This window comes from Bubalus bubalis, chromosome 4, assembly GCF_019923935.1.
Source record: "Bubalus bubalis isolate 160015118507 breed Murrah chromosome 4, NDDB_SH_1, whole genome shotgun sequence".
NCBI classification, from domain to species: domain Eukaryota; kingdom Metazoa; phylum Chordata; class Mammalia; order Artiodactyla; family Bovidae; genus Bubalus; species Bubalus bubalis.
In genome coordinates this window covers 155,144,836-155,162,411 of record NC_059160.1, presented here as the reverse complement: position 1 = coordinate 155,162,411, position 17,576 = coordinate 155,144,836, and the positions used below count along the sequence as shown (strand labels likewise).

General features: G+C 45.5%; 1 protein-coding gene and 1 long non-coding RNA gene across 3 annotated transcripts in view; one reads left to right on the top strand and one right to left on the bottom strand.

Annotated features, from left to right (window-relative positions):
* The first annotated feature begins 3,967 nt into the window (after positions 1 to 3,967).
* On the top strand, positions 3,968 to 5,142 carry LOC123333458. Its single transcript, XR_006550875.2, has 2 exons — positions 3,968 to 4,349; positions 4,552 to 5,142. It is a non-coding gene; the product is annotated as an uncharacterized LOC123333458 (long non-coding RNA).
* Positions 5,143 to 7,340: 2,198 nt separating this feature from the next.
* SH2D4B (SH2 domain containing 4B) overlaps positions 7,341 to 17,576 on the bottom strand; it is an 84,648-nt gene continuing 74,412 nt past the window's right edge. The window contains exons 7-8 of one of the 2 annotated variants that reach the window (XM_006064757.4): positions 11,072 to 11,292; positions 7,341 to 7,816 (exon numbers count right to left, since the gene is read on the bottom strand). In XM_006064757.4, coding sequence (XP_006064819.4) covers positions 7,724 to 7,816; positions 11,072 to 11,292 — 314 coding nt within the window. In that variant the 3' untranslated portion in view covers positions 7,341 to 7,723. The remainder of the gene's footprint in view (positions 7,817 to 11,071; positions 11,293 to 17,576) is intronic. The other variant, XM_006064758.4, reaches the window with a different exon arrangement.

Below are 17,576 nucleotides of genomic sequence, written 5' to 3'. Positions count from 1 at the left end.
CTGTGAGTTAGCCTCTGTTTTTTAAGGTTAAGAATGTTTCTAATGCAGAGTGTCATTAATTAGTTTTCCCATGGCCCTTGTGTTCAGGGATTCCATGCCTCCTGAACAAATTGCTAAGCGGTTAATGGAAAACGATATTTTGTTAGGCAGACTGGGAAAAGTGTCTGATTTATTCCTAAAACAACGTTTTAGAGTAGGGCCCTGGGTTGCTAGATCATGGATGTTCATATGGATTTAGTTATTTGTTCAAATACTAATTTTTGTATTTCAGCATACTATTTTGGTTGCTCTGTGTGTTTTTTGGTTGCTTGTAAGCCACAAGTGTTCTTTACTTTTCAAGAAGCCTTAGAAACTGGAAATGAGGAGAGAGGCCTCATTAGCTCAGAGAACTTTCCGTAGTTCTGTTCAACAATCTCTAGTAGAAATAGAAGGCTGAAAACCATACACATGCAGCATGGAAGGGGGTGGGCCCCCAGCTTATTAAATTGCCCAGCAGCTGCACAGGGGAAAAAGAATCACTAAAGAAAGGCGAAATGACAAGCAATAATTACAGCCAATCAGAAAAAGCCAAATGGGAAAACCCCACCAAAACCCCATGAAGATGTGAGAATAAAAAAGAAATTAACCAGAGTCATACTGGCATAAATAGCAATATGAAACATCAATTAGAGTCAAGGAACGATAGATGAGGAAGAAACCAAGTTATGGAAGGGCTAGGCTGAGTTTTTGGCCAACACCCAAGTTAGGGGTACAAATTGCTTGCAGAAGTGTCCAAGACACTTGGCTGATGAGTGAGAATCTAAGCAGAATGAGTCCCTTATGATGAGTTTAGTTGTACAGATATTCAGTTTGTGTGATAATGGAGGAGTAGATTACAGATGCTAAAGAGGCCCCCCACACACACACATATATGCACCCCAAGTTTGGTTCTGAAGGACCTTGTTGATCACAGGGTCTTTTAAAGCATTTTTCCTGGAATATATGCATACATACACTCATGCACTTTTATACTGCCATACCATTACTTATGCCAGTTTTTTCCTGTTTCTAGAAGCCTCTTTTATTCTTCAACCATTTAGATTTGGATGCATGTTGGTGACCCTCAATGAATTACTCTTCCCTCTATTCTGCTTCCTCCTCCTGCCTAGGTAGGGGATGCAAAATGAGGTGTCCATGGAGGGAAGAAGCCCTTTGGTGAATAGGTTAAGGGTCCACTGTAGACAAGCTTGCTACCTCCCCCTTCTACAGAACATGGATGCTCCTGAGGCCTTCTCTCCTTCAGCTCCCCCAGAGTGGGGTCACTTTGATTGCTGGGCCTCTAACATGCGATGCCTCTAGGGTAACAAATTTTCCTTCAGAAGAGTATCTGGAATAACCATTTTTTTGAAGGGGGGTTGTTTTTTAAGATATTTTTTTATTTTTTTAATTCATTTTTTAATTGAAGGAAAATTGCTTTACAATGTTGTACTGGTTTCTGCCATGCTGCTACTACTAAGTCGCTTCAGTTGTGTCTGACTCTGTGCGACCCCATAGACGGCAGCCCACCAGGCTCCCCGTCCCTGGGATTCTCCAGGCAAGAACACTGGAGTGGGTTGTCATTTCCTTCTCCGATGCATGAAAATGAAAAGCGAAAGTGAAGTCGCTCAGTCGTGTCCGACTCTTAGCGACCCCATGGACTGCAGCCTACCAGGCTCCTCCATCCATGGGATTCTCCAGGCAAGAGTACTGGAGTGTGGTGCCATTGCCTTCTCTGATTTCTGTCATACAACAATGCAAATCAGCCATATATCACCTCTCTCTTAAGCCTCTGTCCCCTCCTCCCACCCCACCCATCTAGGTCATCACAGAGTGCCAGGCTGGGCTCCCTGTGTTATACAGCAACTTCTGACCAGCTATCTATTTTACACATGGTAGTGTCTATATGTCAGTATGGCTGTGCCAGGTCTTAGCTGCAGCTCGTGGGATCTTTGATCCTCACTGTCACATATGGGACCAATTCCCTGACCAGGGATCGAGCCCAGGCTCCCCACAGTGGAAACGCAGAGTCTTAGCCACTGGACCACCAGGGAAGTCCGTGGCATAACCATTTTTGAGTCTATCTCTGGCTCTGAAACCTCACCATTGTCCACATTATACACTTTCCTAGAGTATAAACTCATAGCCCAGCAAGTCCACGAACTCATCCTGTGAGATGATGTTAGAAATGGACATGGACTATTGCCCACAATGGCGACTCTCACAGCTGATCTTAGCATGGTCAATGGAGAAGGGACATTCAGCTGTTATTAACTGTTTATCATGGATCCCATACTTTACAGACATCATCTTTATAAAGCCCACCAGCGAAAGCCCTCCTGGAATACATGTGTAACCAAAGTTATATTGATCAGCTGGTCGCAGCAAGGGGGAGCACATACCAGAAGAATTGTGGGAGGTAGACAAGATAACTTGTTGGAGCTGAAGTTGATCACAGCATAACCTTGGCAGGGATTGGTCAGAATCTATAAACTAGGGAGTTGCTGAAACACCCAAGAGATCTTTAGACACACGAGTCAGGTAAATACACACCCAAGTTCATGGCAGCATTAGTCACAACAGCCAAAAGGTTGAAGCAACACAGATGTCTATCAACAGAAGAATGGATAAGCAAAATGTATATACATACGATGGGATATTACTCAGCCTTCAACAGGAAAAAAAATCTGATACGTGCCACAATATGGATGAACCTTGAAGAAATTATGCCAAGTGAAACAAGCCGATGGCAAAAAGGCCAATACAGTGATTCCACCTATATGAGGTACCTAGAGTCATCACATTAATTCGGACAGAAAGTAGAAAGGTGGTTTCCAGGGGCTGGAAGGAGGGGAGAACGGGGAGTTACTGTTTAATTGGTTCCGTTTATCTGTTTCGCAAGTCACAGAACAGTTTTGCCGAAATGTGATTTTTGTTTGAATTCTCAGTTCCCCCACTTGAGACTAGCTGTTAGCAGAGCTGTTTTTGAGCTTATTGGTCTTGCTTGTTTATTCCTCTTAACAGATGAAAGTAGTAGATTCAGGATTCCAACCCAAGGCAGCTGTGATGCTCAGCTTGGGCTTTTCTACCACAGGACTCCCTAAAGGTGAAAGCAGCCTTTTGAAATCCACATAGCCCATTTGTCCCCAATCCATAACAAATGCAATTTGACAACAGCGACTATTCCAGGCACCATAAAACACACAGGTATATGGCATCACTTGGCCTCCAGGACCTCACAGACTTAAGGACAAAACAAAAAGAACTGTAGGGAAGTATGATTCATTCGAGAAAGCAAATGACCCTGTGCCCTTGTAAAGTATCTATATAACTGTGATAGTGCTTGCTTATATTTGGTTAACATCCTTTGACAAAGAAACAGGCCTCTTCTTTGATTACTAGAGATGAGTTTCAAATTTAAATGGAAACACGTAACACATTGACTCAGGTTTCTCAGACATACAAACAATGGTGTTAGCATCTCTCCTAAGGAGTAGAATTTAGATAAAGCAGAAAAAAGAAAGCAAAAGTAATTTCTCACATACACACCATAACTTAATGCTGGGGTCAGCAAATTTTTCCATAAAGGGCTAGATAGAAAATATTTTAGGCTTTGCAGACCATAGGCAGCCAAAGACTAGGTAAACAAACCAGCAAAGCTGGAGTCCAATAAAACTTTATTGATGGACACTGAAATTTGGATTCAATGTAATTTTCACAGGTCATAAAATATTATTCTTCTTTTTAATTTTTTCCATCCAACTGAAAATATAAAAACCACTCTTGGCTCAGGCTGTAGAAACACAGCAGAGAGGCCGAGTTTGGCCTGCAGCTTTAATTTGCAAGGCTTGCTGCTCCAATTGTGGCCGAAGGTCCAGCAACATTGACAGCACCTGGAAACTTGTTAGAAATGCACACCTTCAGGCCCCCCCGCCCCCGCCCCGCAGCCGCTGGAGGACACTTTAAGAACGTCACCTGTGTTCATTTACACATCCGAGATTGAAAAGCACTGGTGTGAGGTCTACACAGGCTCCAAAGCCAGATTGGGGGACCCCAGTGCTGCAAGACAACTTGCAATGCTGCAAGACAACAAGTGCCCCTGGGAAAGTTCTGAGTGTCTCTGTGCCTCAGTTTCCCCACACGCAAGATGAGGATGATGGCACTGTCTCCCTCAGCATGGTTGTGAGAATTATACTCACACACAGAACTCAGCGTTTGTCGTTACTCTTACAAAATCTTCTGTTATTTTCCCAGCAACTGCTCTGACACCAGGCATTGTGGAGAAACTGCGGCCCCGAGAGTTGGAGACACTTGTTTAGAGTCACAAAACAAAGGTCTTTCTGCCTCCAAATTTATCCTGAGGATAATGAAAGATTTAAGGGTACAGAAAGGGGCATGGTCCCCAGGGACTCAGATCTTCCTATTCAACGTGTCCTTTCTTGTTTTGTTTTTTTAAGATTATTTTTTTTTAACATGTAGACCATTTTTAAAATCTTATTGAATTTGTTACAATATTGTTTCTGTTTTATGTTTTAGCTTTTTGGCTGTAAGGCATTTGTAATCTCCAGCCAGGGATCGAACCCACAGCTCCTGCATTGAAATGAAGTCTTAACCACTGGACCACCAGGGAAGTCCCAACACATGTCCCATCTAAGGATTCCCTCTCAGTAGCCCTTCACAGCCCTTGTTCCTTACATATCCCCTCCCCCAACAGTGTGCAGCTCCAACTCCACACACAGGGACCTTCCCCCAAATCTTTACTCCAAGTTCCCCTTTCATTCCTTGAAATTTATCCTCCATTAAGTTGCACAGTGTTTTTTTACAACTTCTCTTTCTAGTTGTGGATTGTAAATTTTCCTTCTGCTGAGTCCTGTAGCTGGCTGACTGTTTTTCATTATATTTGTAGGCCTCAGGGAAAAAAAAATAGGCAATTCCTTTATTTGAGAATCCTGACATTTATTAGCATAATAAAACTCTCAAGATGAGATTGCAGTTTTCCAGACAGTAATTTCATTTGCAGGACAACTTACAAGGAATTTATTTTAAGGCCAGGTAAAACCTAAAATCTATGAGACATGCAGAAAATGCGGGCCCCAAATAAAAGGAAATAAATGAGCTGGGCATGGGAAACTCAGCTGTTGTCTCTCACAAGTTAATTAGGGGTGACAGGAACAACAGCTCAGGGAATCGAGTTCTCAACCCATCCTGGTCTGCTTTCAAAGCTGCTGCTGAAGAGAAGTTTCTTCTGGTTAGTTCCTTCTAACACCTCGCAGATCATCACATCCTACCCCCTTGACACTTGAAACCATCGTCGCTGTTAAAGCAGCTGTCACCAGCAATACCTTCCATTTCACAGAACTCTCATATCTATCGTTTGGCTGACCTGCCAAGAGGCCCAGTGATGGCCATATAGGAAATTCTCTTCTCAGTTACACTGAACTTTAGTGAGGTTAAATGACATGAACAGCGTCATATGGCTAGTTAAGTAGCAGCCAAAACTCTAATTCGATTCCTCAGAGTCTACTAGAAAGAAGGTAATTATAATAATAATAATAATAATAATCAGGTTTTAAAGCACTTTGCGGTTCAGGAAGCCGATTTCCTCAGTCACTTTCTTGCATCCATTCAGGGCCCTTGCGATGCGGTGAAATAGGAGGGAGGCCATGGAGTCAGGATGCAGATTTTATATAAAACATATTTGTATGATGGATTCTTACCCTGGCTTCCCCAAAATGCTAAGCCTGTGGCACATGCTTATGTGCTGCTGTTTCACATGGGAACAAAGTCCCGAGGGACCAGGTGAGAAGAAAAAAAAAAAAGCAGAAGTGAGGCAGAGATGGAGGGGACGGTACTGATCCAGCTACTGCTTGTTTCATCATGACCAGTTGCTCGGTCTTATTGGACTGTCTTAATATGTCTTGCATAAGAAGAACTGCCTCTGTACAGTCCATACAGAAGGGAGGAGGAAGGGAGAAGAACTGATTAGCAGCCTCTGTCTCCCATTGATCCAAAATTCCCTGCATGGGGAATTAACTTCCCAGCTCTCCTTGGTTGCATGGTGTCTCAATGCCTCTGCAGTAACAGCACAGTCCATAGCACCACACGTGGCAAGGCACCATTGGCCAATGCTCACATGAAGCTGATCAACATGGTAGGGAAGAGTAGAGCCCATTCAGAACTGGTTTTAGTGGTGGAGACTGGAGTAAAACAAGTAGCAAGTAGCCAAGGTGATCTGAGGAATGGGTGAGGTCAGTGGTGGAATAGAGCATGAGAGATATTTGATACAACTATCAAGTAAGGTAACCAGTCCACTGATGGCCAGAGTCCATTCATCCTTTTACTCCCACCAAATACAATACTGCCAGCATTATAATACTAGTCAGTTTCAGGGTGTGATTTGAACCCAAGTCTGCTTGATTCTGCAGCCTATAAAATTCCCATGATAACATGTCATATACAAATACATATAATCCATAAATGTGAAACATGAGCATGCAAAGACACCGATGCTGAAAGTTATTGAGTTACTGGGAGAGTCTTTTTGTTAATAAGAAGAATGTACTCAGTATAAATATAGTATAAATAGGACATACTCAGTACAAATAGGCATGCGAGCATGCATGCTCAGTCGCTTCAGTCAAGTCCAACTCTTTGCAACCCTATGGACTATGGCCCACAAGGCTCCTCTGTCATGGGCTTCTCCAAGCAAGAATACTGGAGTGGTTGCCATTTCCTTCTCCAGGGGATCTTCCTGACCCAGGGAGAGAACCTGTGTCTCTTATGTCTCCTGCACTGGCAGGCAGGTTCTTTACCACTACTGCCACCTGGGAAGCCCAGTATAAATGGACAGTAGAATCAAAATCAAAAAGACTGTGAGGATAGAGCTAATTATTTGAGTAACCTGCATAAACAGGACCACATGCTAGAAAGTAAAGGCCATATCAGAGGTCTACAAACCATCCTTGGATTTTTAATTCTCCCTGGGGCTTAGGCACATCTGTAGAAATACAAGAAACCACTGCCTCAATATTGCAAAACTGAGGCCAACATATGATTCCAAGAAAAAGGAGAGGTGGCAGAAGAAGAGGAAAATACAAAGGCAGGGCGAAGTCATCTACTCTGGAAGCTGGGACTCAGAAGCCTTAGGTAATTCCAATGATAATGTCAATGAGAATGAATATCATTTAAAATACAGTACCTATGCCTTCCATATAAATTCTTTACAATATTTCTTCCCTAATCTCCATGACTTTATAAACAGTGACAAATAGAACTTACTAGAAATTATTGCTGACAAGTGTTGGAAAACTTTCAAAAGAAGTGCATTCATTCAACAAACATTTATTGAACGTCTACCATAGGTTAAATTCAGAGTTCGGCACTGGAATTATTTGGTTAATTAAAACATGACCGTGTACTCTAGGAGCTCAGTTTAGGTCAGCCCTGACAAAACGGCTTTATTTTCTGAGGTCATGTCTAAATTTTTCAGGAAAGAGCTGCATCAGCCATTAGCAATTTCTGTCCTGGGCACTGAGTCAGGAACCACCAACACATACACCATATATTTCACATTTGTTGAAATATACTAATCCACTTGTTCCTCTGGATGTTAGTGGATCTTCCAGAAGGCCATAAGGATTTGAGCTGGGAAGTTCTTGAGTTCAAAAATAGGATGCCCAATGAAGTCCAATTGAGAAGGGGGGACAAATCATTCAAACAACAGATGGTAGTCTGGTGGGCTGTCCCTCTGTCCACAGGGTTCCTGCAGCAACTCTCCCCCTGAAACAGTGATAATTTCCTCCTAAAAAGGAAAAAAAAAAAAAAGGAAAATTCACTTTTAAGCAGAAAAAGGAAATAAATGTTCACCAGAGAGAGACTGGTTCAAGATAGAAAGACTAAGAATATGTATCTCCCTCCTCCTCATTCAAATTTATAGAAATGACAGAAAAAGTGTTCTTAAAAAGAAATAAATCTATAAAAGCATGGGAAAATAAGAAGGAAGGCCACCAACAAAGCAAGACTAAAATCAATATGTGATGAGATTGTCAGAGGAGTAAATGTAGGGCAGGGGGGAGAACAAGTTGTCAGTGGGCAGGTTGGGGGAACCCCAGATGACAGAAGTCTGTGCCTCAAGCAGGTGAGGACGTGAGGAGCGGAGGCCGAAGCAATCCAAACGGTTCAGACAATTCCACTCCCAAAGATGAGATCCTCACTGTCAACTCCAACCTTCACCACATGAAGAGGCTGGATTTGAGAAACAGGAACTGTATCCACAGATGAACAAATAGGAATTTCAAAGTTCACAGATTCCCCCCAAAGCCCAAAACTTATAAACATTTAAGGAAACTCATAACCATAAAAGAAAGATGCCAAACTCAAACAATCGAAATGACTCCCAAGAAAATATCAGGTTTATAAAACAAACAAAGAGTCTTTCACAGATATGTATTAAATTCCTCAGTGAAATAAGAAGATAAATCATCCACGAAACAAGAATGGACTATTATACAATAAAAGAACCCATTAAAGAACCTGGAAATGAAAGGGACGCCCATTTAAGTTCAACACTTTTTTTCAATAGAAGACATGGAGAGTGGAATGGACGTAACTAAAGAGCAATTTAGTTGCCAGGAGAACTGACACATCAACATATCAGTAAGAAAAAGACACCTGAGTAGAAAAATGGACAAAGGATATAAACAGATAATTCACAGGAGAAATCCAAGTGGCCATTAAACGTGTGAAAAAATCCTCAGCATCAGTGGTAATGAGAGAAATGCAAGCTCAACAACAGTGAGATACATTGTCTGCCCATCTGGTGGGAAAAAATTAAAATGACTGATAATCCCCATTATTGGCAGCAGTGTCCGGGAACAGCCTCATATAGTTTTGGAAGAAGCATGAACTGGCGCTACATTTTAGGAGGGCAGTCTGGCAGATCTTTACAAAGTAAAATGTGCATAGTCTTGTAGCCAGCAATTCCAGTTTGAGGGATCCATCCCAGAAAAAGATTTGCATGTGTGCCCAAAGGGACACATACAGAACCGTGTGTGATCATGAAAACCTGGAAGCTGCGAAAGTGACCAGCAAAAGGAGGATGGAGAACGAAACTGTAAGATACATCCACACCAAGGATGTGGTGCGTGCCTGGACATCAAAACATCCCACAGACACATGTCAGTCACAACCAGCTTGTCCTGATAATATACAAATGTAAGGTATAGTGTTTTTGTGCTTTACACAATGATATCTCATTGAAACCTTCCTGACCCTGAAGAGGTGAGTACTATTATTAACCCTATCTTGCTGAGGAGGAAGGGCTTCCGTGGTGGTTCAGTGGTAAAGAATCCACCTGCCAATGAAGGAGACGCAAGTTCCATTCCTGGGTTGGGAAGATCCCCTGGAGGAGAGCATGGCAACCCACTTCAGTATTCTTGCCTGGAGAAATCCCCATGGACAGAGAAGCCTGGCGGGCTACAGTCCATGGGGTCGCTAAGAGTCAGATACGACTTAGCGACAACAACACTGAGGAAGACACTAAGGTCCTGAATTTGAATAGTTGCCCAAAATGACACACAATAATGAAGGTGAGGATTAAAACTTGGAGCTTGATTTCAGGGACTCTGCTTTCAAAACATGCATTCAAGGATATGTTGTGAAAGTGTCAGTCGCTCAGTCATGTCCGACTCTTTGTGACCTCACGGACTATAACCCGCCAGGCTCCTCGGTCCATGCAATTCTGCAGGCAAGAATAGTGAAGTGGGCTGCCATTCCCTTCTCCAGGGGATCTTCCTGACCCAGAGACTGAACCCACGTCTCTTGCATCTCCTGCCTTGGCAGGCAGATTCTTTACAAGTGTACTACCTGGGGAGCCTGAGTCATGGTGAAAGTTAAATACAACATGCATCATGGATGAGAGCAACAGGTACAGCGCTCAAAACAGAGCAGGTGCCAACGTCCACACACCCCTCCTTCCTCTGTCCCATGGCTGAAATGTAAGGAGAAAGTCTGGTTAACCTACTTTTCCAGGCAGTTCTCTCCTCCCAGCATCTAGCTATTTGTAATTGGATAGTTTTCTATGTGCTTTACTTGAAGTTAAGAGCTGCCCTAGAGACCTGGGGACATCCGTGAAGAACAAGTAATACGAATCCCAGAGTCCCTTTTATAGCAAAAACCCAGTGAGATGGCCACGGAATTCTGTGAACATTCTACACCTGCGAAGCTCAGGGAGATGGGGACCCCTGTGTAGTCACAGATCTCTCTCCTAGAATCCTGGGCCCTACCTTTCTGGGTCACTGAGCTCCACAGCTGGCTTTCTCACAGGTAGTACTGAAGCCACATTAACACAAAAGTTGTTTCTTTTTATACACACTGTTTGGAAGGCAACATCTCTTCTAATGTGAGGTCCCCAGCAGGGGAACAAATAACAGAGTTGTGGGAAACAAGAATGCGCATACCGCTTCACAGTTACAGGGCGCTGTTACACACAGTCCCCATGTAAGACTCTCAGGAGCCAAGCTAAGTATTATTTATAAGACATTTGTTCGCCTAGTTAGGGGACTTCAGCTTGGCATGAATAAGGAAACTGCCGGAGGTCACACACAAATTAAGTGGTAAGGCTGTATTTGGAACAAGAGGCACCTTCTCTAACTGCAGGGTTGCCTACCCAACTTCAGCCAACCCTATGAAGCTGCCAGAGGCTTGTCTAGAACATGCTCAAGAGGGACATCCTGGAACAAGCTGGGGGTGAGACATGGGCTTGGACAGAAGGCAAGTCAACCAGCCAGCCCCCTTCTCACTCAGGTACTCAAGGTAAGAACACGCCTGCAGACCAGGGCTGGAGATGCCCACATGAATAGAGAGTTGCCCAGAGAAGAACAGCAATTCCAGAGCCTGGTCTAGACAATCTCTGGCCTCCTCCATCAGGATGATCTAGATCCCTGTGATCCTAAAGAATTTCTGGGGCTACCTGCTCACTCTCCATCCTCATCTCTTAGAATGCCCACAGCCTGGCATTTTCTGCCCTCCCCCACATCAGCAACCCTAAGAGGAATACCTTGTGGAAATCAATGAGATCTGTGAGTGTCGCATGGCGATTGGGGTCCACTCCCAGGAAGCTGTAAAAGTCCCCAGAGGCATCCACAAGAAAATGCTTGAACCCCTTCTGCAGGCGGTAGGAGAGGGTATAACCCCAGATTTTCTCACTGACCCGGACCAGAAATGCACCCTCGGTCATATTCTCAAGGAGATCTTCGGCATCTTCTCGGCTGATAATTCCTGGTTTAAAAAAGAAAAGAAAAAAATGTCAGCAGATTCTGCAACCCCTTTCTCATCCACCCACGCTTCCCAGCTCATCCCTGCCCCTCAGCCTCTGTGAAAAGTCTAGAGAAAAGGGGAGCCTCAGGAGCCGTCCAGCACTTCCCTTATTCCAGTGAGGGGACCTCTTGGCCCGGAGCAACTAGCGGCGGTGAGCTTGGGGGCAGAGTTTCTACTAAGACCCCAGTTTAGCATGCTTTCCTCCAAATTAAGCCACACTAATTTGGATTAATTGAGTAAAATCGGGCAAGCAAAGAACTAGTAATGAGCCGGAATTTTACCATCTATCGATTACAAATACAAGTCAACAAACATTGCCCTGTGGAGATCCTTGAGAGTCCTGCTTTAATGAACAGACCAGAATGACTTATGATTACTACCTTGGTTATCTCTCTGGTACCTGTGAGTGAGCACCTGGAAACAACAGTTCCTCTTAGGAAGTAAAAAGATTTCCTCTGTCTATCTATAGACACAAGGCAAACAGTTTCTTAATAGGGGCACAGAATTAAGCACCACTTCAGCTCAAAGAACAAAACATTCTCATGTTCTTCAGTTCTACACAATGTGGCTTCACCAGAGTATGACAGTCAGGTCTGGCCTTAGAGGTGTTTGTGCATCAGTGTCAATCCCCTGAAAGGCTTTTCAGGAGCTGCTCTCCTCTGGGCAGTATCGGAGGGGCCATGTGTTTGGTGGGTCAGGCTTTGGAGGGCAGGGTGGTGGAAAAAGGAGAGGGAGACTTAGTCTACCTGTCCACCCCTGCCGGCACCTGCCTATGGGACCTTCAGCCAAGCCCTTAACTTCTCCAAGGCCTTTTAACATTTAAATGACCATCTTAACCTATCTATTTCAAGGGCATGTTATGATTTTCAAGTGAGACCAAAAACTGAAAAATCATTTCATAAACAGAAGAGCTGTGGGAATGTGGGCTCCTGGTCTCATCTGTTATTTGGGGGAAAGGTAAATTTGCAACACAATGTCCTCTTACACACCCACTTATTTACCACCTACATACATTCAGCAGGGTTCTGCCAGTCACACAGCAGAGGGCAGAAGGAGGCTGGGCTGCTCGTCACGCTGACCCTGAAGGCACTGCACACGGTCACTCAGCACCCCCACCCCCCGCCACGGCACCCCCAGTGCCTCTGCCATGATTCAGTGCAGGGACACTCCCTTCCCTGATCTTTCCTGCTTCACAGGAGGTGTGGCGGGACCTCCTTGTGCCCAAAGCAGAGGACACAGAAGCCACCACACGGTCACAGGTCCCCTGTTAAGATAGCCGACAGCACAAATGGGGGCCACCTCTTTCCTCCTGGGGCCGAGGACTTACCAGGAGGCAATCGAGCCAACAACCCTCCTCCCCCACCAACCAGGCAGGATAAGCAGAAACCAGGAAGAGAGGGGGACAGAAGCGGGTGGGAAGCACCTCCACCACAGGGCACCCGGAGGATGGCACACACATCCACGCAGGAGGCTAGATGCCCCCAACGGCCTTGGTGGGTTCAGCTGGAGAAGCAGCGGCAGCCAAAAGAAGACCAACCAAAAGGGCATCCCAAGGATTTGTCAAAAGACTCAGCAGTGTCCCTCAGCCACCTCCCTGCCCCAATACCAGAGGACTTAGATCCCAAAGGTGGCTGGGGTGGAGGGGTCATTAAAGGGAGATAGAGACGAAGCCAAGGCCTATGAAGGAGGAAGACCAGAAGACACCACCTCTGTCCCAACTTGAAGTATCTCAAGCTGAAGCCCAGGGTCAACTGGCGGTGGAGAGGAGAGTTAAAATGGGTGGAAACACTTGATGTGACTTGAGTTTTTAATAAGCAAAAGTGACCAGTAACACCAAAATGGCAAAGTCACGTCTCAGTTCAGTTCAGTTCAGTCGCTCAGTCATGTCCGACTCTTTGCGACCCCGTGAACCAGAGTACACCAGGCCTCCCTGTCCATCACCAACTCCCGGAGTCCACCCAAACCCATGTCCATTGTGTCGGTGATGCCATCCAACCATCTCATCCTCTGTCATCCCCTTCTCCTTCTCTCTGCCATCTAAAACCCTGGAAGATCTTTCCACTGACCTCCATCTGGCAAAGCCTGGCTCAAGAACAGTGGACACCAGGCTCTGAATGCCCTCTTTCTCCCGGCTGATCTGGAACCCTCACTGAAGGATTTCTCTTCTCTCCCAGGAATCACAGGCTGCTGGTTGTCTATACTCTACCTTTGTGTGGGTTAGAAAACATCCTTCAAGGTGGTTGAACTGGAAAAAGGTGTCTCTCTGAGCCAAAAGGACTAAGCTTACATTTCTGCCTTTCAATTCATTCTCCCCTAAACCAGCCCCCATTGAAAGTGAAAGTTGCTCAGTCATGTCTGACTCTTTGTGACCCCATGGACAATACAGTCCATGGAATTCTCCAGGCCGGAATACTGGATTGGGTAGCCTTTCCCTTCTCCAGGAGATCCTCCCAATCCAGGGATTAAACCCAGGTCTCCTGCATTGCAGGCAGATTCTTTACCAGCTGAGCCACAAGGGAAGCCCAAACTAGCCCCATTGGCTTCTCTTTATTCATTGCACATTCTGCCTGACCCATCAGGAATCATTTTATCCCAGAAGGTGTTGGGACAGCTCACCTTTGGGCTTTCATGACCTTCTGCCCAGACTCTACAGTATATTAGTAAACCAGCTGGAAACCAGCTCAAGGATGGAGACTGGCAGCCATGAGTTCTGCTCAGCCTCCCTTCCAGAGAGAGCCTGCTTCAAGGAGCAGCATCTGCAGCTGTTGTCCCTGCAGGATCCACCATGCCCAGGAGGTACCACATGCCTGATTCAGGGCAAAGGGTATTATAACAGTCCATGGGTGGCAGAGCCACCATGCCTATCCTATGTTGATGCTGTTCAGTCGGTAAGTCCTGTCCGACTTTTGCAACTACATGGATTGCAGCCCGCCAGGCTTCCCTGTCCTTCAACATCTCCCAGAGTTTGCTCAAACTCATGTCCATTGAGTCAGTGATGCCATCCAACCATCTCATCCTCTGTCGTCCCCTTCTCCTCCTGATGACCCTACATGACACTCTCTTATGTGGGACTCCTCTACTGAGCAGTCTTTTCTCGGGGGCTTCCCCTCAGCCTGACCAAGGTGTTCTTCTGAGCTGCACTCCCATGTCAGGCTCTTCCTCTCAATCATCCGTCCTTCCTTCCCTCTGGCCATTTACAGGTATCAGACCTGCACCATGTTCTTAAGACTCTCCCCACCTGTCCCATTCCCTCTTCCCTTCATCCTTCAAAGGCATTTCCTCCAATGAAGTTCTTGGACTTCTGCTTTTGGATGACCTGAACAAAGCAACCTTATCTTTATATTCCGAGTGCCAGAGATGTTGGGGGGAGGGGGGCTTGTTTACTTTAGAGCAGTGAATATGCACATGAACTAAAATCACAGCTCAGAGACTTAATCAACAGGTGGCCTTGGGCAGGGCACTTAAGCCCCTCTGAAACCCAGTTCAGTGTCCTCGTCTATTAAATGGTACTGATTATAGCACCTATGTCTTAGATTGTTTGAGACTTCATTACAGTAATGTATTAATGTGCTTATCACATGTGTGAATGTGCTTATCACACATGTGAATGTGCCTGAGAAGTAATGACTGCCCAATACCATGTAACTAATCTGTACTGGATACACTGCTGCTGCTGCTGCTGCTAAGTCTCTTCAGTCATGTCCAACTCCGTGCGACCCCATAGACGGCAGACCACCAGGCTCCTCCATCCCCGGGATTCTCCAGGCAAGAACACTGGAGTGGGTTGCCATTTCCTTCTCCAAAGCATGAAAGTGAAAAGTGAAAGTGAAATCGCTCAGTCATGTCCGACTCTTCGCGACCCCATGGACTGCAGCCCACCAGGCTCCTCCGTCCATGGGATTTGCCAGGCAAGAGTACCGGAGTACACGACATATGTGCTACTGTTGGATGTTACCTCATGCTGATAGCAGCAACGATCATAGTACTGCTGGGCCGTGCTTCCCACACGCCACACACCCAGTCCTCTCGCAGAGGCTGCTGAGGGTGACCTTTTCTGAAGGGGACCACTTGGGTCCCTGGGCCCTAGCCTGGGCTATTCTATATGGGGGACTCAGCAGGCAGCTCAAATAATAAGTATCAGTGAACTCTGTGATACCTACCTCTTTGATGCCTTCCTAGGACTCAAAATCATAATCTGTCCAAGACCAAAGGTAATACGGCCTCATAGCTCAGGATGGCAAAGACAGTTTTACAGAAAACCAACCCTCAGGAGAATTAGTTGGTGGCTGGGGGATGTGAAGGTTGCTTGGGGGAAGAAGCAGTTGCTTTCCTGCTCCATTACTCTGCTCTCCATCTCTCTCTCCCCAGATCACCCTTAAGCTAAGTGTACTGGGAATCAGCATTAATCGTATCCCATCCCATCCCATCTCCTTTGATACACTTTATAACCTCCTGGCTGAGGAAATGGCGGGGCATACCTCCCCCCTTCTGGCTAGGGAGTGAGCTCACCATCAGGACCACAGAAACTTTCTAACTCTGCTAATAATCAAGATCTTCTGCTGAGGGATACAGCCTTACCAGATAATGCTCCAGGGTTGTTGACAATTGTTGGAGAATACAGCTACTGATTCTATCTGAGCCAGTTCTCACCCTCAGACAACAGGAAATGTAGTTTTTCCTGTAATTTCCAAAAACACCTTTTTTTCCTTTCTTCCCTTTTCTTTCCTCCAATAAACATTTATCAAACACTCTCTAGGATCCAGGCCCCATGCTGGGCATCTGAGAGTCACCATTGAATGAGAAACAATTCCTGCCTTCCAGAATCTTTGATTCTGGACTGAAATCAAGATTAGCAGAATTTTTTGGGGGTGTGTGTGGGGGGGGATGTGGTGTGAGAGGAGCTCACTGTAACTGGTGGTGATAAAGACCATAGAATATGGGCTCAGAGAGGTAACCCACCCAGCTCTGGAACCCAGGGATGGAAGTGCCAGTTAGACTGAGAATAGAAAGTTTAAGACAGAGGGGCACGGAAAAGGGGGCAGTTTGCAAAATGAAAGAGCACATGATTCTTTGTGGCTGGAGGGAGACCTGAAGTAGGAGCTGGGCAGTGGAAAGACATGTAGAGGTTGGAAGGGGTCAGGCCCCAAAGCACTCTCGACACCATTAAAAGGATTATGGACTTCATTCTGAGGGCAGTGGGGAGCTACTGATCTTCCCCAAACAGAGGAAGGACACGAGAATCTTCAAGAGTGGAAAATCAATTGAAGGGTATGGATTAGAGACATACAAGCCAGGGATTTCAACTCCGTGATGGCTTTCTCACGTAAGCGTTGCTTCACAGCTACATTTCCACAGTTGCAACCTTGGTATCCAGCTCCCAAGCCACTAGTCAGCCAGGAACAGTTTCCATTGTGAGGCAGAGGGCCAAGGGTCACATGAGAAGCCTGATACTGAAGCCAGCACTGGGCAGTACCTTGGGGACTCGGTGGCCCCCATCGCATTTAGTCTCCTAACAACCCTACCATTGTCAGTTCATAGCTGAGGACACTGAAGTTCAGCAAGACAAGTGACTCACCCAAGGTCACAGAGCTATTAAGTGGTAGAGTCAGAATTTGAACTTAGGGCCTCGGACTCCAAGTCCAGCTCTCTTTGCTCTACACCATGTTCTCTCATGCAGAGACAGTAAGTACTGTGAAAGACCAAGAAGGAGGAGATGAATGAGATCTCTGGAAGTCAGGGTGAGATTTACAGAGGCAATGAAGAGGGATGGGAAGTGTGCCTTGAAGACTGGGTAGATGCTATGTGAGCAGAAAGGAGTGATGATGAGGTGAAAGAGGAGCAGAAGAGGTGAGTGAGTGAAACATCACAGTGGAGACCAAGAATGGCACATCCATGGGACATCTATATAACGTGACATAAATTTAATCTACCTCTCAGGAGGTTGAGAGACATGGAGAATGGAATGAAAGGCCTAATACATGAATAATCTGAACACCCCTAAACAGAGAGGAGATTGAAGAGGTGGGAATATCTAAAGAGCGAATGTTGATTGCTCTAAAGCCCGCCCCACAACTACTGAAGCCAAGAGCCCTAGAGAAGCCCGTGCACCACACTGGAAAACAGCCCCCACTAGAGAGAGCCAATTTTTTTAAAAGAAGTCAAAATTATAAAAAAGAATGAAGGCTGAGAATTAGTCAGCACATAATAGTGAAATGGCACAAAGCGACTCAGTGTCTGAGTTTGTC